General features: G+C 49.8%; 1 protein-coding gene across 1 annotated transcript; it reads left to right on the top strand.

The window, feature by feature from the left end:
* The first annotated feature begins 593 nt into the window (after positions 1-593).
* On the top strand, positions 594-21,042 carry SPINT1 (serine peptidase inhibitor, Kunitz type 1). Its single transcript, XM_063333492.1, has 11 exons — positions 594-760; positions 945-1,411; positions 9,953-10,104; positions 11,926-12,064; positions 13,144-13,314; positions 14,019-14,045; positions 15,011-15,136; positions 16,074-16,124; positions 16,910-17,080; positions 17,807-17,863; positions 19,009-21,042. Exons 2-11 carry the CDS (start codon positions 988-990, stop codon positions 19,206-19,208), a joined length of 1,518 nt encoding a protein of 505 aa, XP_063189562.1. The 5' UTR covers positions 594-760; positions 945-987; the 3' UTR covers positions 19,209-21,042.
* Positions 21,043-22,260: the final 1,218 nt, after the last annotated feature.

The raw sequence follows: 22,260 nt of genomic DNA, 5'->3' as shown, positions 1-22,260 counted from the left end.
GCAAAGCAAGGGAAATATAAACAGACTGTGACTGATCTGTACGAGATGCAGTGAAATGTTGCTCATCAGTGGGGGCAGATTACCAAAAATTTTCACTGCTGCGGTGCCAGGGCTCCTGCCGCAGGCAGCCTCTGGGCACGCCACCAAGTGCTTTCACTCAAGAGGACTATTGTGTCCCAAGAGAAGGGAATTCATGATTTCGAGATGCCTGTACTGAGCACAAAAGCCCTCGCAGCTGCGATAGCAGCGGGCACTGTAGATGCGACTGCAGGGTTGACTTGTCCAGGTTAGCAAGACTGGACTAAAGGTGCTCTGTGCCATGCAACTGGCCACACCGGAGTGCAAGGACTACCACAGGAGGACACAGACAGCATGCTACCCGGCTTTCAGTTCCTTCAAAGCGGCCGAAGCACGGGGATGCAGGAAGAACCCAGCTGGTGGGATGCTCATCCGGAGCGGGTGCACTTGCACCTGCACAAAGGAGAGTACCATCTCGGCTCCCATGGGGAGCCTCCACTCCCTTCACCAGAGGAGTGGAAGATGGTATCAGCCCGGCTCTCCTCCCCTTCCTCTTACGCAATGCAGGGGAGTGACTGGATTTTTTTTTTTCTTTCTCAGGGAGTTGGTTTTCACTTCCTGCGCTCTCTGTGCCTTTGTCTCTGCTGGACGCAGCTGAAGGCACACCTGAGGGGTGAAGGAGCCGGGGGGAGACCAGGGGGACACCCCACTCCCAGCACCGGTTTCACCTGAGACCGCCCAGGTGGGGGGCTGAGAGCGCATGCCTGGGGATCAGGTGCAGGGTGGGGGGACACATTGGTCACCCCGGGGCGAGCGGGGACCCGGAGCACAGCCGAGGCCGCACTCCAGGTGCCCGCTTGCTCCGGGGTGTCATGCACCTGGACACCGGTCATGCTTAGCTTCATCTATCTTCTCCTTTCCTTTAGGAAAGGATTAAGGTCTTCAGGCGGTGAGGATCGGGGCGCCAAGATGGCCCGAGGGAGTCCATGGTTTGTGCTCTGGGTCTGCTTGGTGCTGGTGGCGGACTTCAGTGAAGGCCAGGAGGAAAAACCCTTTGGTGAAAAGTGCCTGGAGGACTTTACAGCAGGGATGCCGGATTTGGTGCTGGATATAGACGCCTCTGTCCAGAATGGAGCCACCTTCTTGTCATCCCCCATGGTCCATCGGAGCAGAGACTGCATGAGAGCCTGCTGTAAGGACCCCACTTGTAACCTGGCTCTCGTGGAGCAGGTCCCGGGCACGGAGGAAGACCACATCCAGGGCTGCTTTCTCCTCAACTGCCTCTACGACCAGGCTTTCGTCTGCAGGTTTGCCAGGAAGATTGGCTTTCTCAACTTCTTGAGGAAGGATGTGTACGATTCCTACGTGGCAATGCAGGATCACAGATCTAGTGGTAAGGTGCCCATAATGGATCTGTGCAAACCAGGGCTGGAAGAGCACTAATGGCCACTGGTGCCAGCTCCTCCAGCCGCCATTTGTGCAGCTGTGCACAGTCGGGATAAAGCAGTGGGGTTTCTATATGCACCTCTGCTGCAAAGGTTTTCCCTAACTTTGGTGAACTAACTTAATATCTGTGCCTCAGTTTACCTATGAGCAAATGGAGAGGGAATCTTTTTTTAACCTATTTGAAGTGGGTGGAGTGAGTATTTACCAAATGCAGGCTGAGTTTTTGATACTTCACAAAGTGGAGAAAAAGGTATTGTTTTTCTTCTCCTTCCCCCCAGGCCTTTGAGGTTGGAAAGTGAAAACCTCTAAAAATCTACACACCACCGCGTTTTAAAGGGCTGTGTTAATCTCTTAATTGCTCAGGGGCTGGGGGCAGGACATGGTCCACTTAGTTACCTTTCATTTTGCCACAGCCTGAATCTTGTGAGCAGCAGCCTGGATGGTGAGGTGTCTCGGTATCGCTCTGCTTGGTGGGGCTGGTCCTTGCTGCTGGGGGAGGGAGAGGGAGCAGCTGAGGGAGGCTGATTAGAAAACTTTCCCTTTGGAGGTGGGTTTCTCTTCCCCAGTCCCTGGTTCCCTGCTCTGAAAGATTGCACCTGGACCCAAAAAACCAGGTGGAAAACAAACTAATCTGGAGCTGGCTGCTTGCCACGTGCTCTGCTGTCTCCAAAGAAGTGCAGTGTGTTCAGAAATGCTGAAAACATGGCAATCCCTCCTTTTACCTCCTTATTCCATGTTTTGGAGGAAGCCTAACAAGGGCAGGACGTCTCTAGCCTGTCTGGGTCTTTGGCAACCATAACCAGTTTATTATTTCTTGATGTGTAGGCAGGGCTGTTAGGGGATACCTGTATGGGTAATCCTCATGTCCCCTCCCAGCCCACCCGTGGTGGGGACAGAAGGGATGTAAAGATGACAAGGGGAGCAGCTGGGTGGGTGCATAGGCTCAGGCTGGACCGCGTGAGCTGAATAGGCCTTTGATCTTCTGCTGGGATGGGCCAGCCTGTGAGCCTTGTAGGTGCTGGAGATGTGAAATGGCACCAAACCCCACACTGATCAGTTTTGTCCATCCTAAGGAGCAGTGCAGGGGTTTCAGGGGAGGGCACGGCTCCTCTGGAGCAGCCCTTGTTTGTCACTGGTTTGAGCAGCAATGTGGCAGAAGTGGTTCTCCTGTCCTTGCTAGTCGCTTCCCACCCCATTTTAGGGCCTTTTGGTAAATCTCTATCTCACTGTTGCAGTAGTTGTCTGGCGTCTCCATTCGGGGCTCAAAATCCTTTCCACAGGAGCTGCAGTTGGTGAGGAACTGAAGCCCACATCTCCAGGACTGGAGGTGGCACGCTGGCAGCTGCCTGAACTCCTACATGCTTTGTTGTAGGAGGAAAATGGAATGCATCATCTCCAGTGCATCCTGATTTCACAAGATTAGATTAAAATACAATGTACTGTTGAGCAATGCAGCCCCTTCACCTCTGTGGACCAGCGTCTCATACAGGTAGACTGCAACCCCCCTCCTCCCTGGACCGGTCGAAGGATGTGATATTGCGTGCGTGTGGGTCTCTACAAAGTGTCCCTGGGTCACTGAGCTCTCTGTGCCACCAGCAGTGCTGTGTTTGCCACTCCACGGCACCTAGCTGGAGCGTCACCGCCACTGACACGCAGGTGCTGCCTTGCAGGCTATATCTAGCCCTGCTTTCACAGATGCTGGGATGGCTGCGGTGGAGCAGGAAGACCTGGGAAGGCTTATCAGTGAGAAGTGAAAAACACGCCAGAAATGCTGTCAGGGATACTCTGCCTGCTGAGGCGGGCATGCCCCTCCTCGCTCACCTGGGGCTTGCGCCACGATACCGCTGCGGGTGTAGGAAGGGCTCGGTCCCTTCTACACCCCGTGTTTGCGCTCTTAGAGGGTGCAGGGTGCTGGGCAGGTCTCCAGCTGTAGCCACGGACACCGGGCAGCTCGCTGCTCCGTGTCTAGGTTGGGCTGCGTTCTTAATGCCATGCTTTGATGGGAAACGTGTTTCCCTCCTCCCCTGAAAATTTTTAGGCATTGCCTTTTGACTGATACCAAAAGCTTTCTGAATCACCTTGAATGACATCAGAGGGCTGGCAGGAAAAGAGACAAAGAACTATTACGATTTATTAATCCATAGCTGAAAATGAGTTATTTTACTGGAGAAACTGCAAACAACAACAAGAGCTAAATCAGAGCTGGGCCCTCCTCCCCACAGCAGTTGATGAGACACTTAAGAATGCAGATCTCGATTTTGGTTGAGATCCAAACAGAAAAATCCGAAGCAAAACTCCAGGCTCCTCCAGCTGCGATGCTGGAATTGGGTCCATGCAGAAGGAATGGTCCTGTCTGGGCAGGAAGGTGGGGGCCTGGCTACCACCAGGTACGCCAGGTTTTGTGGTATCGCTGTTAAAATGTGAAGCTCTGTGGCTGCTCTGGAGCCCAGGTTATTGTCAGCCCCCTGAGACTGGGCTCTAAAGGTCTGCTGGAAATTTATATGCTGCTTTGTCATCCACCCCTTTCCTTTATGTGCCTCTGTCAGGTGTCCTGGGAGCCTTTAGGGTATGCCCTATTGCCACGTGGCAATCTTCAGACATCCTCTGCAATAATGCGGATTAAAAGCGTGTTTTTTTTCTAGTGAATAGTGAAATATATATTTAGTGATCCCAGTGGGAGACATTAAACAGAAAAGCCACGTGTCGCAAGGCCCACAGGAGCAGACCAGGTTTATATCTGTTCAGAAGACTAGATAAGCACTTGAAAGAGGGAGTGCAGCTGGGGGCTCCTGAATGGGCAAATTTAATCCTGGAGTGTTTCCCAACCCTGATGGAAGTAGCTGAAAGCTGGAAGAGTGTTACGGGGAAAGCACTGTTTATGCTTACATGTTCTTGCTCTTGCTCAAGCATCCACAACGAGACTTGCAAACCGAACACAGGGACAGAGGCACCTTTGCTCTTACCCGCTGTGGCCACTCTTACTGTTTTATGACCAGAAAAACCTGTGGGTACAGGCAACAAGGAATACAGCTGAAATCTAGCTTCTAGTCTATTTTCAGTATTTTGGAGAACAAGAGCTTCTGAGTCCTGTATAAGCTGGTGACGACACCTTGGCTCTGTCTCTCGCCTGTTTTAGCTAACGTACAGCCCCAAGTCTCTGATGTTATTGTTAAAAGGCACTATCCTCTTAAATGATTCCCCAGCCTGAACTTTGGTGCGAGTTTTCTGCCTGGCTCATTCGGGAGGGGCAGGCTCACCATGCACTTTATTGGTAATAATGGAGCCCAGTGTTTAAGTAACTACCCCGAGCTTATTCTGGTCTAGGCAAACCAGTTCTGGGTGTGAAACTGGAAAATAACCTCCCTGAACCTTTGTCCGTTTCTTGAACTGAACCTTTTGTGGTGGTTGTGAAATGCTCGGTGACACTCTCCTGTTGAATTCAGGGCTTGTGAGTGGGAGACGGGCAGCGCTGGGGAACCCACTGGGTTCAGCATGTATCTGCTCCTGCCTGGCTGTGGAGAGAGATTTGCAGGTTAAAACTTTGGTAAAGCATTCAAAAAGGAGAGCTCAGCAAGTTTGAAGCTCATCCATCTTCAAACATTTGGTCCCGCGCTGGTTTCTGTTCTGCAGGCAACTAGAGTGAGCGGTGCTGGCATCCCGTCTGGGGCTGAGAAGGGTCCGGTCACTGGTGTGGCCTTGGCTGATGCTGCTCAATCCGGAGCCAGCCACTCGTCCTCCAGCGCCCAGCTCAGGCCAGGAGGGGGGGAATTGCATGTTCAGTACCCCCATCATGCATTCAGAGGCCAATGTATACTGGCAGACTGGAGACCAGCCGGTCCAGCTCCCTGCTCAGAGCAGGCGATGAGCAGCTTCCACTGACTGTGGAACTGCTGTTTGTCATGCGGAATTTACTGAAGTGCCGCATCTTGTGGCTACCTCACGTCGTGGCTCTGGAGCTATCAGTAACAAACTGATCTTTACTAATCTGGCACAAAGGCCTGTGGGAGACCCTTTCCCTGTGCCCGCTAAAGCAAATCGGACTGGTTTCCCACACCTTGAGGAAGGACGGAAAGAGCCCGGGGGCAGCAGCTTTATTCTGAAAATACAATCCGTTCAGTCACGCTGCATTGTTCTAGAGAGGCTAAGCTGACCTACTGTGTGCACCTCCTACAAACCACTACAGAAACCTCTAGAAATTAATGCTGACAGCTGCTTGCCTCTGCATGAGTTATCGGAAAACTATACGGCCTTATTGTGACTGTATTTGCTGCCCAGCCAGGACGAATCCCTACAGAAAGAGCTTGTATTTCTCCAGGCACTGTGTCGCATTGCCTTGTGCCCTTCTCTCTCTCCCCGCCTCAGGCAAATCAACCCTGCAGAAGCAGCATCTTCCTTACTTTTGCCTGTTATTATGGAGAGTTTTCTCGTGTCGATGGGCGAGATTCGAATGAACCCTCCCTGAAAGCTGCTGGCTTTCGAATGACTGCCCTGGAAGCGACGCTAGAGCAGAGCTTTAGCATTTGCGGGGAGAGCCCCTGCCCCCCTGCTTGTGCAGCGGGCAGGCTCAGCTGGCTTCCAACGCTTCGAGTCTCCGAGGCTGCGTGTCTCACAGACGCTGGAATTTGGATGGCCTCATTTCTGCTCCTGGCTCTGCTACTGGCCTGCCCAGTGGTTTTTGTCCCCAGCGAGGTCCTTCCCTTCGGAGAGCCTCAGTGTCCCCTGCACAAGCCGCACTTGTCTCCTTTGTAAGCTGCTCCTGCAATGGCAGACAGCAGCCGGCTGTAGGACCCCCTGGGTGACCCTGGGAAAGCCTTCCAGCTCTTCCTAGCGGCAACCTCAAATCATTCTGAGGTATTTTCAAGCGTTATCTTTACAGTCTCAAGTACTCAGGGTGTATCTGCATGAGCGCTGGAATGGAGGAAATCTGGTTTTCTGTGAATTTGTGTCTCGAGGGCAAGAGCTGATATCTGAGCTCCGAAAGAGAAATCGCCAAACTGGGAGCTTTGCAAGTGCTTTCTGCTGCGGGATTTCACTGGTGCCTGCGTGTTCGGATAGCGAGGTCCCTACTGGGGTCTCTCCCCCAACCTAGATGCTAACTTTTGCAGCCCATGTAGGAATTCAATAACTTTTAGATTCCTGTTCCCCCAACAACTTTGGTTCAAGTCTACTCATTGTTGGAGGTGAAGCCAGACAAACAACTGACTGCATAAGCCTTAAAACTAAATGAAATTTTTTAAAAAGCAGAAAACAGGGACTGAGGCAGGAAAACACTGTGAGCCATATAAATTCGTTTTTAAGCATTTTAGATTTACTCTATCAAGCTTTTCTCCAGGATCATAAAGAAAAGGTATTTCACCTTCTGATGTATTTTATAAGTGGAAGCTGAAGTTGTCACTTAATGATGTGACTCCAGGAGCATGAGTTCCACAGTAAAGAGCACGACACACAACAGCATCATAAAGCTTTAATCTCCCTATTAATTACAGAGTTTTACAGCAGAAACTTTCCATAGTCAAAAGAGCATTATAGCAAAGGTAACTTTCATTTTTCAAACAGGCTTTCAGAGCAAAAAGAACTGAATGGAGACTCTCCCCTCTACGAGCAGTTTGTTGATATTCTCTCTGGTTCAGTCAGCACTGGGTTATGAAGCTCAGGTGGAGAATCGCCACGTTGCCACTGAAGGCTTCATAAAGTCAGTGCAGCGGAAATACTCCAATGTCACTGAGCTTTGAGATGTCCTAAGGAGAAAAGGGAGAGACTTGAAAGTGAAGTCCTTCATTTCTATGGAGACTTCCTCTTTGGCTGGCAGTCGCCGCACACAGGCAAATACTCTGACTATTTTCCTGGAGGTGAGGAGGGTCAGGGAATTTGGGTAATCAGAGATGGGATCTGGAGAGGTAGCTGTCTCGTTGACCAGAACTGAGGTCTTACTTCACTATGCAATCCACAACCCGAAGTAACTAAATTGACCTGTGGAGAAATGTTTGGCCAGCAATTATTTTTTTTAGAATCATAAAATTGCCTAGGTTGGAAGGCACCTTTCAGACCATTGAGTCCAACCATCAACCTAACTCTGACAAAAACCATCACTAAACCATATCTCTAAGCACTATGTCTACCCGTCTTTTAAATACCTCCAGGGATGGAGCCTCAGCCACTTCCCTGGGCAGCCTGTTCCGATGCTTAAGAACCCTTTCGGTGTAAAAAATTTTCCTAATATCCAGTCTAAACCTCCTTTTAAGCGTACATGCTGGAAAATGTCAAGGAAAAGTATGATTTGGAGTTGTTGTGAGTTAATGATCAGCCTCCATGTTGCTGAAGAACTGGTCTTCCTCGTGTGACTGCACCCATCTACTGGGCTCACCCTGGCAGGAGGGTGGCGGGCAGCAACTTCTCCCTGGCAGGCTCACGGCGTTTGTCTGGGAGGAACAGTAGGAACACGCCATTTCCAGAGCTTGTCGTGAGTGCTGTGTACAAGGTGCTTGTGGGGCTGATTTTCCCGGCTTGTTTGGAAAGTGTTGCCAGCTCCAGTCCTTGCTTTCTCCTGTGAATGTTCTCGTGGCAAGACCACTTGAAAATAAAGCGAAACTCCCTTTATTGGTTCTACCAGCCCTGCTCAAACCCAAGAGGTGCCAGGCTCACTGGGCCCTGCTTGGTGTCTTTGAGCAGCCTTTGCATGCCATGCCCATCGCTCTGGCATGCAGCCCCACGGAAGGAGGGGCAGGGAGGTGTGCCCTACCCAAAGGTGAGAGGACGCCAGGGTGGGCATCTCTGCTTGTGGTGCAGGTGTCATCCGTCCTGGCCTCTCAGTCCAGCTGCCTGTTTTGCTGGTTGGCTCAAGCTCAACAATATGAACTTGATCTTGTACTGTTCCCACCCAAAACTCACGTGAAAAGATGGAATAAAAGATAAAACCGGTGACAGATCGCAGAGAGCACACAGACAGGTGTGACAAACGTGACCAGAAGCCCTGCAGCTGTACAGGCTAGAAGCAGCTGACCTCTTACAGAGTAAAACCGCAGCCCCGTCGGCCTGGCGATGAGGGAGGTAAGCTGCAGGGCCGCAGCTGGGGAGCAGGCTGCGGGGGGCACCTCAGAGGACTGGTACCCACATACCCTCCCGGACTCTGCAGCCGAACAGGCCGAGCCCAATGCTCAGACATGTAAAAAAGGGAAGGTTTATTTCACTTGTGGCTCTCTGGTGGCAGCAGCGCTTGTTAAGACCTGGGTAGGATGAATAGGTCTTCATTTGGTAGAAGATACTAGAAAATAGAAGATTCTGGGTGGATTTGTGGTAACTCTGATCTGTTGCAAAGCCCTCCATCTTACTGAATTTAGTGAGGAAAGAACTAAAAAGTAGCTTGCTTTGAATGTCAGGTTTGTTTGTACATATGCCTTATATTGAAGGCTATATTCAGTAGGCTCTAGCAAGAGTCAGCAGCTGGGACCTGAATCCAGAAACACTCAAACAGGAAACTAGGAGCAAGTCTACGACAGTGAAAGTAATTAGCTGCTGGAGTAGTTTTCCAAGGGCTTTGGGCACTAGTCCTCTTCTTCAGACACAGTCTATACAACAGTGTAATGGTAGAGTGATTTATATCTAGCTTCTAAATGACAAACAATGCCTTTATAAAAGACTCAGGTTGAACTTGAGCACTGGGTCTTGGACTTGGTACAGGTGCTACCAGGTGGAGTTTTATGGGCTGAGCTACGCAGGAAGCCTGCGGACAGAGACGTTCAGGCTGAAAGGAGTTATGAGTCAGACTCAATAGTGCCATTGTTTAGGCTGTTCTTGCTGGCACAGGCAGGGATCAGTTTTTGTTTCTTACAGTCTGGAAATTTGTTTAAAGGATTGTGGAGGCTGCTAGTAAGGTAATCCATGGAAATGGCAGAAAAATAATGATCTCATGAATGGCATTTGTGTGCTTTTTTTAAGGCATGCGTGTCAGAGAGGGAGGTGGCCGATGAGGTTGAGGAGCGGTATTTTCCATCCAAATCCTGCAGTGCACAGCTCTGGTTAAGCATGCTAACATAGTGCTTAGAGATGGTGGTAGGCATAATGAGAGTCAGTTCCACATTCTTCAACACCCGCATCAGGTCATCTCCCTAAGTGGAGCGTGGAGATTGCTCTGTGCTGTTTTGTGAGGATGTGGTCCGTTGGTCAGAAGCACAATGGCTGTAGCCACAGGGACACCCTCTTACAGTGGTTCCTGTGGGCAGAAATGGCCAGGGAGCCAACTGGCTCAAAGGCACTGCCAGAGTGAGTTGTGGACTTACTAAATTAGTGAGGTCAGTAATAACGGTATTTATTGTCCATTGCTTGCTCAGGCTGCAAGAAGCACAGCTGTATAAAAGCATTTTCCGTTCAGCGGTTGAAGTCTGTATTAATTTAGCCTGGAAGAATCCCACTCCCTTGTCTTACTGTAATGGAGGCAAGGACTGGGCTCTTCAGCCTCTTACCCAAGCCTTGCTCTGCGTTTCTTCTGCAGATGACCATCCTCCAATAGCCCGCACTGGCATGGACATGAGGGTACAGCCGGGGGAGCCAGTGATGCTGAGAGGTACAGAGAGCACGGATGACCGAGGGATAGTCAGCTATGAATGGAAACAGATCCTCGGTGACCCCTCCGTGGAGATGAAGGTAGGGAGCTGAAGGAAGCAGCTTGCTCAGTGTCACCTGTGATCTGCATTAGATTGGGCTCTCACAGCCACTGACTCAGAGGTCACCTTGTCCTTCCCTCCCCAAGCCAGTCCACCCATGAGCCTGTTGCCAATAGCTATGGAGCACTCCTCACAGTTGCCCCCACTCTCTCACACCTACTGGGATGTGGCATTTTTGGCCTCATCAGGTCTTAGGCTCCCTGCACCAGCAGGCCATCTCAAACCTTCCTACGCAACGCCTGGTCTGCCTGGGTGGGAGCACCCAGGAGGGCAGTAGCTTCGGTGCAAGAACTGCCTCTGCTCCCAAGCTCCTGTAATTCAGCGAGGGGCCTGCCCTTAGTTTTGCTCTGCTCCTCCTTGGGGCTTCTCCTCCTCTGAATAATCCAGTCTCAGGCTCTGCTTCTGTTCTCCTAGGGCTTTTCCTGGACTTTGCTTCTCTTTAGGGCATAGGTTTCTCCTATTTTATCTGAGCTGGAGCAGAATTCATGTCTCCTGACTGACTCCAAGACCTCTAGGGTGTGAACACTGCCTATCTTACCACAGAATCACAGAATCTTCAGAGTTGGAAGGGACCTCTAGAGATCATCTAGTCCAACTCCCCTGCTAAAGCAGGATTGCCTACAGCACATTACTCAGGACTGCATCCAGGCGGGTCTTGAAAGTCTCCAGAGAAGAGGACTCCACAAGCTCCCTGGGCAGCCTGTTCCAGTGCTCTGGCACCCTCACCGTAAAGAAGTTTTTCCGTGTATTTGAACAGAACTTCCTATGTTCCAGCTTGTGCCCATTGCCCCTTCTCCTGTCACTGGGAATCATTGAAAAGAGTCTGGCACCATCCTCCTTCAACCCACCCTTTAGATACTTTTATAGATGTCAAACGTGAATTGTGCCTTTAGAAGAGCAAATGATTACTGATAAATTTCTGCAAAATGCTGTGGGAAAGCTTGGAGCTCATCTGGAGTTCTTGTGGCACCTTTTGGAAGAATTAGCAAATGAGTGCATCAGGTCTACAGCTGATTTCAAAGACCAGCAATGACTATTCCTAGGGTGCTGAGGGGGCTGTGGAAATCTGGAAGTGCTCCTTTCCTTTTCCCTTCCCCCTAGCCCAACCAAAGCAACTTTCAGGGGGAAAAAAAAAGTCCTCTAGTATTATGCTATATTAACTACATTAAGATGATATATGGCAACTCTATGTTCTCTTGAAACCTAAACAAAAAGGCAGATAGCATGGAAATAGAGGCCCAATATTGTTGGGCCCAAATACAGGGAGGAGTTTGTGTCAATAAAATCACAACTTCTTATTCTGACAAAATAATTCACTCTCTTTTAGAAACCTCTTAGTAGGCAAAGAAATAGGCACTCATTTCCATCTCCAATACTAAATATGCTTGTCATATTCAAAAGGCAAGAATATATCTTTCTTAAATACACCTAGCTTATTCCCTATGTACTAAGCAAGTGATTCATAATGGGGTTTATTTTTAAAAAAGTAAAACAAAAACTGCAGGTATTTCAGTCCTCTCCAAAGATTTTTATTTTCCCTCGTGCCTTCACAATGTGACAAAATATGAAATATCTAATTAGTCTTGTGGTATTCTTTCTCTCTGCCATTCCAGCTGGGTACCAGCCCATGGATGTGGGGGCATTGTATAGCACTGAGACATCTTTCATGCCAGACATCTGCTTGGTGGTTTCCAGCCAAGCTCCTTCCTTCCTAATGGAGGAGCGTGGGCCTTACACGGCTTCACTCACTCCCTCATTAGAGGTACCTTCTTTTGCATAAGCCTTTCTTTTGCCTTCTCAGAAGCACGAAGAAGATCAGGTAGAAATCTCCAACCTACAGGTGGGGACTTACGTCTTCCAGCTTACTGTTACGGACACTGCACAACAGCAAGACTTCACCAACATCACCATCATGGTGCTGAATTCGGAGCAGACTGAAGGTGAGCATGAGCCCACGGATGTCTAGCTGGAGTCCTCAAGCCTGGGTGCTGCTCTGGCATTACTGGTGCTCTTTTTAGAGGGGTGGGTGGGAAAAGAGCATAATCAAGAGACGGGACTTGCATGTCAAATTTTCCCAGGAAAAGCCTGAACCTGACCATAGCGGAAGGTCTATACATTCAAAGCGATCTGCTTCAGGGTTTTCGCATCCTCTTGCAGAAGAGGTAGCCTGCAATAACCTCATCCTCGCTGTATGTCATTGCCCTCTGCTAGGTGACGCCATAGTGACTGAAGCCTGGAGTGCAGCTGAGGGTGCAAGACAGGAGAACCTGAAAGGTCTTATTGACTTCACGGTTTTGCTGTGAAAGCCCTAATTCCCTTAAGCTGCAGGATAGGTGGAGCCATCATTCAAAGTCTCCTTGGCTTTATTTATATGGCCTTGTTTAGTGATCAAAATGTTCAGCATTACAAGTGCAGTAGGAGCAAGGAGTTCTTGGACAAATGGTTGACTAGTAGCTAAGCAGCGAATTTCTCCTCCTACCACAGGTGCCATAAAAATATAAGAACAGCCATATCAGGTGACTCTAATCATCTGTCCAAAATCCAGTACACTGCATCCCACAGCGTCCAGAGGTTGATAATTTGGAAACAGTACAAGAACATGACATGCTCTCAGTAAATCCCTACTACGCTTGGTTAGTCTCGCAAGGAATTTGCAGCTGGGAGATTTTTTTAATCAGAAGATGGTGTCTTTGAGTTTAATGGCCATGGATGAATCCCTTTTTGACCTCATGTAATATTTGCACACCACCAACATCCTGAAGCAGGTCGTAGCTATGTGCTGCGCGGAGAAGCGGCTCCTTTTGTTTTGTGAATGTGGCACCTTCTAATTTGATTTTGTGACCCTGCCTTTCATATAAGAAAATATATACCATGACTCCCTTCTCACACCGCTCAAGATTCTATAAATCTTTCAGAGAAGCGTCCACAGTGTTGAACTTTCCTTTGGAAGATTTTGTGCTTTGTATATGTGAAGGCAAAGCAAGCTAACCAGAGCCTTTTACGTTAACTTTCTTGATAGAGCATTGTTTGACTCCTAAGAAGGTGGGCTGGTGTCGGGGATCTTTTCCACGTTGGTTTTACAACCCAAGTCTTCAGCAGTGTGAGGAGTTCATTTTTGGCGGCTGCAAGGCCAACAAGAATAACTACTTACGGGAAGAGGAGTGTCAACTCGCCTGCAAGAATGTCAGAGGTGAGTCTGCTTCTAAAATCAGCCCTCTCTTTCTCATGGGGTTGGGATGACCCTGTGGGCAGGTACTGCAGCTTCTTGTCTGGCAGCTAGTTAGAGTTCAGAGAGCTGAGGAGACCAGGCTAATTATGGATGGGGAGTCCTAGTCTCACACTGCCAACATATCTGACCCAGCTCCTGGAGTGCTGCTCCCCTGGTCAGTGTCCCTGGTGCATCCCTAGCTGCAGAAACCCTCACCAAATCTTCGTGTCACATCTGAAACCTAAATCTAGAGGGTAGCATTGTGCTGGGGGGGAGCCAGAAGTGCTTCACTCCCAAAATGAAATTCATCTTCTCCTTTGGCACCCTCTCAGCCGAGCCTGAGAATGACTGAGTGCTACCTCAGATAAATGGGCTGAGCCTCTGCCAGGCCCTTTGTGCTGCACAGCTTAAGGAGGTGGCAAAAGCCTTGGAAAAGAAGGGGTGTTTGGGCATAGCTAGTGGTGGGAAGTTCCCCTGTGCTCCTCCAGGCCTGCCTCACATGGGTACTACTCATCTGGGGTCTCTGGGTGGTGGACACCCATATTTCCCCTCCCTAACCCTTGCAGGGCTTGCTTCCGGAAAATATGCACTTCTTAGTTGAGATACGAAGGCAATATAAAGCTGATCTTGAGCTGACAAAGTGATGTGGTGGTAAACTTATTTTATTTTTCCCCTTGTCTCTTCAGGTTCTGTTGGCGGGCGACAACAGCCAGGTGAGCCTCCTGTACCACGGTGTAACCCTGCTGTGAGCTCAGGCTCAGTGTCTCACGTCCGTTCCTGTGGCTTTTGATTAGCACTCAGTCAGCGTGGAGAGAGAGGCACTGGAGACTAATTTCTTTACTAAGCCTTTCACTTTCTGTCATAGGATAATTCAGGTTGGGAATTACCTCTGGAGGTCATCTGGTCCGACCCACTACTCAAAACAGGGACAGCTTTGAGTCACATTGGATTGCTCAGGACTGTATCCAGTCCAGTTTTGGGAATCTCCAATGAAGGAAATTTTGCCCATTTTCTGGACAACCTGTGCCAGTGTTTGATGGCCCATGTTATAATTTTGTTCCCCTCACATCGAGTCACTTTCCCTTGCTGCAACTTGTGGCTGTTGCTGCTCATCCTATTACTGTGCACCTCCGAAATGAGTCTGTGTCTGTCTTTTCCATAACCTCATGCTAGTTCTTGTGCTCCAGCCTCTTGCTGAGTCCCTGCTGGATTCACTCCAGTATGCCAGTGCCTTTTGTGCACTGGGGAGCTCAGAACTGGGCACAATGCTCAGCACTTGGGACCACCTCCGGAGCAGAGAGGAATAACTGCTCTTCCCCATTGGCTCTCTCAGCCAGGTGTGCAGGTTTCAGTTTGTCTTTCCAAATTTAATCCCCTATGCTTGGGCAATATCTCCATATTCTTCCTGAGAAGCTCATTCTTGCTTCCACCTTCTGTGTACTTCTTTTTTTGAGGGGAAGCCTGGCTGTTCCCAGAGCAACGTTTCATTTAAAATCAAGAAAAAAAATTTTTTTTTTTTTGGAGTCCAGGGTGTCACTCAAGAGAGACCTTAACCGATCTGTCTTGTTTCTTGTTTGCCAGCCCTATCAGCAGCTTTTAAGTCCTTCCTAAAGCATCTGTGCGGCAGGGAGAAAGCTCACTAATATTCATTCTATGATCTGAACTGTTTCTGATGCAGTGTGCAATGGGAACTGTCAGTCCCCCTTCTTCAGATGCAAGGATGGCTGCTGCATTGATGCCTATCTGGAGTGTGATGAAACTCTCGACTGTGCTGATGGATCAGACGAAATGTATTGTGAGCAATGTAAGTACTTCAAATTCTGGATTAGAAAATTTAGTATCTGCCCAGAGATGAGAGTGCGTTGGAAGTTACAGATGCTGACTCAATGTTTTTTCGTGCCTTCTGTTCTTATCTCCTGACCCTGCATTACCTCTTTCCGCCATCTCCCATATCTCTGCTGGCTGCAAGGGCTGATCTTCCTTCTGGGATGTTTCCTGCCTCTTAAATAACTCTTCGACTCTCTTCTCTGCACCTGTCTGTAAGACTTCAGAGCCTGTCCTCCCCTCCCCTTCCAATATTTTTCTCACTGAATGACCTTACCTGCTCTCCCAGAGCTGGGAGATAGGAAATGAAACCATGATTTCTCCCAGTCTGTCCAGTGTCACAGTCCCCTTAACATCCTCACATTATGCTAATGTAAATGCACACTGGCGAGCTGCCCGAGTCTGTAATCCCTCCTCCCTCCTGCCCTCTCTCCCTCCCTCTCTTTCCCCCTTCCTGCTTCCCTCTTCTGACAGAATTCCCATAATCTCTTTCTTATATGTGGGTGTTTTGCTGCCTTTTTAGGTTGCAAGCATATGATTCATCTCTCTTGCCCTATCTTATATCCTATACTAGTGCTCTTTCACACGTCTTAAAACCTGGAGTGACAGCAGTTTCCCCATACTTCTTGACGGAAAAAAAACCCCTAAGAATGCAGTCTTTGTTTTCCTTAGTTTTGTCTCTGTGTTTGTGGAATGGAAATGGGGAAGAGTTCCCCGCTACTACATTTTATTTTTCCCATGTTCCTCTCATAGCTTTGAGATCTTTAAGAACGTCAAATTATATCTCCCTTTCCCTGGCTTGTGATACCAAAGGGATGTGCAGGAGAGCCCTGCCTGCCCACGTCCGCATAGACAGAGACATTTCTTTTGTATTCAACTGGTGAGAGAAGTTTTAACAGGAAATGTTTCTCTCGCAGATGCTCGTGAGTTCAATAGACTGCAGAAAATCAATGTCACACATAAGCAAGGTACGTACCACCCACAGCACCTAGGCTGACATCTGCCAGCTTTTATTTTTCCCTCAGTCTGTTGTTTCATGGTAAAACCGCTTCCCTGTATAATTCCAAAAGCGGGTGTAGCATCTGCATAGTCCCTGTACGAAAAATGGGCAAGAGCCTGCTCTCTGACCTTGAGGACGGCTGTTTATAGCAGGCTTTCACTCTCCTGACTAAACTTTTTCACCCAAGCAGGTCTCATGCATGTTGCCTGTTGGGCACAGCACCCGGCCTGTGCAAAACCCTGCAGCACTTTCTTTGGAAATAGTGCAAACCAAAGCAGTGTGGGGGACGCAACAAAGCCATAATACGAGTAATCGTATGCCTGTGCTCGATCCCACGCCTTTGCCTTGTTTATACTGGGGCGAACAGTGGCACTATCACTGGGCTAAAACAGCATATCCCAAGTCAGCTTAGATGCAGCTTGCTTGTAGAGGAGACCCAAGCCGAACTGTGGTTTCTGTCTGTCCTCTTCATGTTCCCTTCTGCCGCCCGGGGAGCACAGGTCATTTCTGCAGGGGATTGAATCCAAGGTCTCACACGACTGCCCTGATGTTCCATTTTCTTCCGTGCTAGTTGGGTTTCTGGGCAGGTGCCAGCTCACCTTGGCAATGCCAATTTGAGCAGCTGGCAACTGGGCATGGGAAGCCATGGACTCCTTCTGCTATGGTGCTTGTGCTCTTCAGTTGTGAGCAGAGAATGTTGCCGCTCTGGGAAAGCACTGCTTGGGCTAGAACATCTCTCCCTTGCTTTGCCAGGTCACTGTGTGGACTTGCCTGATACTGGACAGTGCACGGAGAGCATCCCCCGCTGGTACTATAACCCATTCTCTGAGAAATGTGACCCCTTCACCTACGGGGGCTGTGGTGGGAACAGCAACAACTTTGAAGGAGAGGAAGAGTGCATGAAATCATGTTCAGGCGTCACAAGTAAGCAGATATAATGAGGGCTGGAGTTTTACTGATCAAACTATGAAAATCACTCCAGATTAAATTCTGCAGTCACAAAGAGGTGGTGGCTTGGGAGCTTTCAGTCAAAGCAGCTCTGCTGTCAAACCCTGGCCATGTCTCACAGGATTCTTCAACGTGACCGATGCCTTACGGGGAACGGTGCGTATCTACAGCATCTTTCTGTGATGCAGCCTGACATTTCTCAGAGCCGGAAAACATTTTGGGTGCTGATGTTGAAAAAGGGACAGAGGAGGATGACAAAGATAACCGGAGACATGGAATAGCCTCTCTAAAGAGAATCTGACTTTCTAGCTTGGCTCCAGTTCATCCCAAGTGGGAGGGGAGAAAGTAAGAAAATCCTGAATGACACATATTAGGCACAAGTTTTAAACAAATGAGAGGGAAAGATTTACGCTGTAGAGCTTTGTACATGTTGCTGTGGAGGCCAACAGCTGAAAGAGGAGGAATTCTGCCAAACTGTATCTGTTGGGAGGCAAACTGTTCCTGCCTTTCCGAAGTGCCGCCCTCAGCTTCACTGTGCCTCACAGCCTGCCCCGAGAGCTCAGTACCAGGGCTGTCAAGAGGGATGCTGTATGCATTCAGTCACTTCAGAGCACTAGAAATATGCTCCTCAGAAACCTGTCTTATCCCTTGTTTCTAACCTTCTGTGTAAAACTTTTTCCCCCTGCTCTGTTCCCAATTCAGAAGCAGATGCCATTGGCCGGAGATGGGAATCCTTTGAGTCCCAAAGTGCTATCTTAAGTGAGTAACAGTTTTTCCTACAGATCTTGCTTGTTGCTTTTACCGTGCCCTGAAAAATATTTTGTCTTTCCTTGCAAATAATAGCCTTCTCCCACCCCACTTTTGAAGCCGAGGGAGCAATGTGGGATTTGTAGGATGCTAGCAGTGGCAAGAGATGCTTCTGTGCACATGTGGTCCAATTTCTCCTTTGTCTGTGACTCAGTAGCTCACATCAGAGGCTCCTGATTTTCCTTCCATCAACTTGCTTGAATGGTCCACTGTTCAACATCAAAAAATGGCAAGTAAAATTTTTCCCAAGGGCCAAGTTCACGTAAGGACCACTAACTTCTGCAAGAAGGAAGGCCCAAGTGGGTATGTGAATAATGTTGGGTGCTAGACTGTGGGGAAATCTGATGACCCTATACATCCTCTCCACAACAGTAAAGAACACCAAAGCTATTGAATTACAAGTTCCTAAAAGAATATCACATTAAGGTTGGTGTCCTTTCACCACAGAGCTGTAAGGCTTCTTTCTTCAGTAGAGAACTCGTTCAATTATACCCTTCTTCAACCCTAGAGCTCAATTTAATCTTTGAATTCACACCAGCTCTCAAACGCATCATATTTGGCTGTCTCCACTGATTTTGCAGGAGTTTGGTTGGCTGCAGAAGACCAAGTGCCCACAGCGCTGCTACGAGCTCTTTCCCCACAAACTCAGTGTATCCACCATAGCTCACGCCGACAGCGTTATCCCAACCAGGAGGTGCTTTCTACAACCACCCCTTGGTGGTCTCCCTGTTGACATACGAAGCAAGGCCAGCATTGCAGAAGGGCTGGATATTCTTAGGGGCATCAAATGGCCAATCCTGCCGAAGTCACCAAATAGCCTTTAGAGGGCGTGGTGCATCTGGGAAATGATGGGATCCATAATAAGGGAGAGACAGGCTGGCTATACCCAGGCCATACCCTTATGCCATGCAGTTGCCTTCTGTCTTCTTTGCCCAGTTGTGCAGTGACCACCCTGCTGTCAGGCCAGCTCTTGCCCACCTCTTCTCTTTGCCAATGCAGCTTCTGCAGCAACTTTTGTGCCTGCTTCTTCCTGACTGCTCCTGCTGCATCAGGGCTCGTGGATCTGCCCTTCTAACGTGTTCATGTATCCCCCACAGGTGCCTTTGAGGTAGTGATCGCCGTGCTCCTTGGGATCTGCATCATGGTGGTCCTGGTGATCATCGGCTACTTCTTCCTGAAGAACAGGAGGAAGAAGAACAGCCGCCGCCGTCAACCGACCACCGCTACCAACTCAACCCTCTCCACCACAGAGGACACTGAGCATCTGTTTTACAGCAGCACCACCAAACCAGTCTGACCTACAGCCTCTCTCTCTCTCCAGCCCAGCATTGGGGCACTCCCCAAAGCTTCTGGAGTTCTGTTTTCAGACACAGGCCTGTGCCTGAAGGACTCATTCTCTTTGAAGACATTTGTAGCATCAGGCCAAGACTTAGCCATGATTTGGCATTACTAGTGTTTGTGATTGTCTTGGCTAAATGGCTGCTCTGGGAAAGTGAGGATCTGGGAGCATTTTGATGCTCTCTAATGTCTGTCCCTTCCTAACTTCAAACAGTCCAGTGAAACTCTGAATTACATCTTTCTCCCTGCTCGAACCCAGAGCACAACTCCGCTCAACTTACTGAAGGATCCTGGGACTGGATCTGTGTAGCATTCACATTGATGAATGGTGCAAGCTCACCAGAGCCAGCAAATTTGTTTGCAGCGCCACTTTCTTCCACTCAACCTGGTATTTTCCTCCCTTTCCCCCAGTCCTCTACAAGGTGGCCCTGCCTCCCAGCAGTCCTCCTGGTCGTGGTGAGCCTCTTGAGGGCTGTGAGATTCAGATAACCGTCCAGACCTGTTCCAAAGGCTCTGTGACACTCTCCAGTGGTTCCTGTTTTTGAGATGGAAGGAAAGAGAAATACCTGCTTTAATCTCTAGGCTTTGCTTTTTACCAGAAAAGCACACCTAGATTTTTTTCTGCCTGGCTGCCATGTTACAGCCTCCTATGTACAGTATGTGTCCACCATTTTCTCTCTGAGTTGCTCTGGTTGCTTTTCCAGTGTTCAGTTTGAACCCAGATACATCCAGAAAATATCTATTTATTCTCACATGAAAGGAAAGGAAATGTCCCTGCTTTTCCTGCTGATGGTGAGGGGAGGGTGGAAGGGCTCGGCCCCCTCACAGTTGGACCTTTGCTGCAGCTTTGATTTTACTGCACTCTCCTCCGGGCATGTAGCCTGACCCGAGTCCCTGGCATCTCCCAGAGCACAGGAGTGGGCTGGATACCACCAGGTGATGTCCCCGGGCATTCCCGCTCCTGCTGGCCCATTCCTCCTGGTGCAAGATGAGCCCAGCCCCAGGAGGTCCAGAGCTCATTCCTGGCCCCATGGCAGCATGTAACATCCACACTTCGGCGAGGTCCCGTGTGTTCCCCTGTAGACTGTTTGCAGTGAGGTGCTCCCCAGATCTGTACTGCTGCATCTCTGTTGTCCAGGCTTGTACCCCTGGGAGCTGAGGACTTCTGGGGGCAGAAGCTGCTATTTCTGAAGTGCCTGGTATGCCTTGTCAGCTGTGGGGTTGGCACCAATCCCCAAACTTCCAGTGCCTGCTGCTCTTGGGAAACTCCAGCTGTGAAGAGAGAGGAGATCAGTGCGTGTGTGTTTGCACGTGTGCGTGTGTGTAAGAATAAGCATAATCTAATAGGAAGCATAAATCTATGTACAGACTTTAGTTTATATGCTTAGACCTTTTCAGGGCCAAGGGCAGAGTGGCTCTGGAAAGCCCTGGTGAAGCCATGCCCGGCTCAGGGCACGGCTCAGGTCCTCTCAAGTGCAGCTCCAGGAGAGCTGCCTCCTTGGGCCGATGCCTGGGCTGGAAGGGAAGAAGCCGCTGCCCACAGCCTGCTGGCAATCTGACTGCACGCTTCTCCCCGTCACGGGCATCTGCCTCCACGTCCCTGGGGCTGGTCAGATTCCTCCACGGCTTTTCGTGATCTGTCTTGTAGCATTTCTTCCATCTCTTTGTTTTTCCCACAGCCTACCATGGCCTAGACAAGAAACCTAACGTCTTGATTATTTTTTGTGTGTGTGTGTATGCACTCACTCTGATAACACGAGTTGCAATAAAAAGGAATTGTTTGTCTTATCTGACTTGGGAGTGGTGTCTGAGAAGCAATGACCTGCGGAGGGGGCAGGTACTGTTCCCATGGCTGATATCTCACACTCTTTCACCTGCCCGGACTGCGGTAGCGCAGGGGAGAGCCATCGGGTCTCGCTGCTGGTGGTCCCATGGCTTGAGGAGGGCTGGGAGGAGGGGATGCAGCCCGTGTGGACACCTGGAGAGACAACTACCGCATCAAGTGTGCTGGGAGTGAGATCATTACCCACTCAGTCACCCGGAGAGCAAGGCAGGGTGTAACCTGAAACTGGGTTCCAGCTGGTCAGACTGGTTTGAGGTTTGGGTCTGAAACCAAAAGCAGACACTATTCTTCAAACAGGAGTTGTTCTTAGCTGTGTCTCCAGGCTGGTGATCCGCTCCGGCACTGTAATGTAAAGTTACCTAAATGTAAATTTGGCTAATCGGCAATGAATATGCACGGAAACCGGGCGAACTTGCCCTCGCGTCACTGACCTGGCAGCTCTGGGGCCCCGAATGCTGGCAGGAAGGTTTTCCCCCCCACCACGCTCTGCTCCTGACTGTGGGCTTTGCTCTCTCACTACCACCGCTCTCTTCCTCCACTCCTGACCTACACCACCTCTCCCATCCTGCCGTTTCCAGCTACTTACGCCTATGTTATCCCCTGTGTCCCCACCCCCAGGAGCTGGTCTGTGCTGAGCCGTGCTCTGCTCGGCCGATGGGGTCACCAGTCCTGGCAGGGTGAGGGTAGCCCTGTTTGAAACCAAAGCTGCATCTCTTGAGAGTCTCCGAAGAGAGAAGGCTGTGTGCATTACAGCCTCTTTCACTTAAAGCATCTTTGTGTCACCTGGTGGAGACACCATGGTCACTACGTCACCGTGGCCCCGGTGGGGTCTGCAGGTCCAGCCAGAGCCCTCCCCTTTGCTTGGCAGCTTGCAAAGCACTTTCTGTCCCCAAAGCCAGCGAAGGGGCCAGACCCGGCTCCTGCTTGGCACCAGGCAGGCACCCTCTGCGGCAAGGGGACCTGGTGCTCCGGTGTCGCGGGAGGGACAGACAGGGAGGACAGTGCTCCGGTACAGAGGGACCCAGGGAAGCTCAGGAGCGCAGCTGGCACCGAGGGCAGCCCCAGGCAGCAATGGCATACCATGATGTGCCGCACGCCCGCACCTGTAACCACGCACGCCGGGCATCTGCATTCCCCAGGTTTTACCGTGTGGGGTCACTCGGGCTGC

The sequence above is a fragment of the Chroicocephalus ridibundus genome, chromosome 4 (genome assembly GCF_963924245.1).
Source record: "Chroicocephalus ridibundus chromosome 4, bChrRid1.1, whole genome shotgun sequence".
NCBI classification, from domain to species: domain Eukaryota; kingdom Metazoa; phylum Chordata; class Aves; order Charadriiformes; family Laridae; genus Chroicocephalus; species Chroicocephalus ridibundus.
Note: the sequence above shows the minus strand (reverse complement) of the source record. Positions and strands in the feature narration are given on the sequence as shown.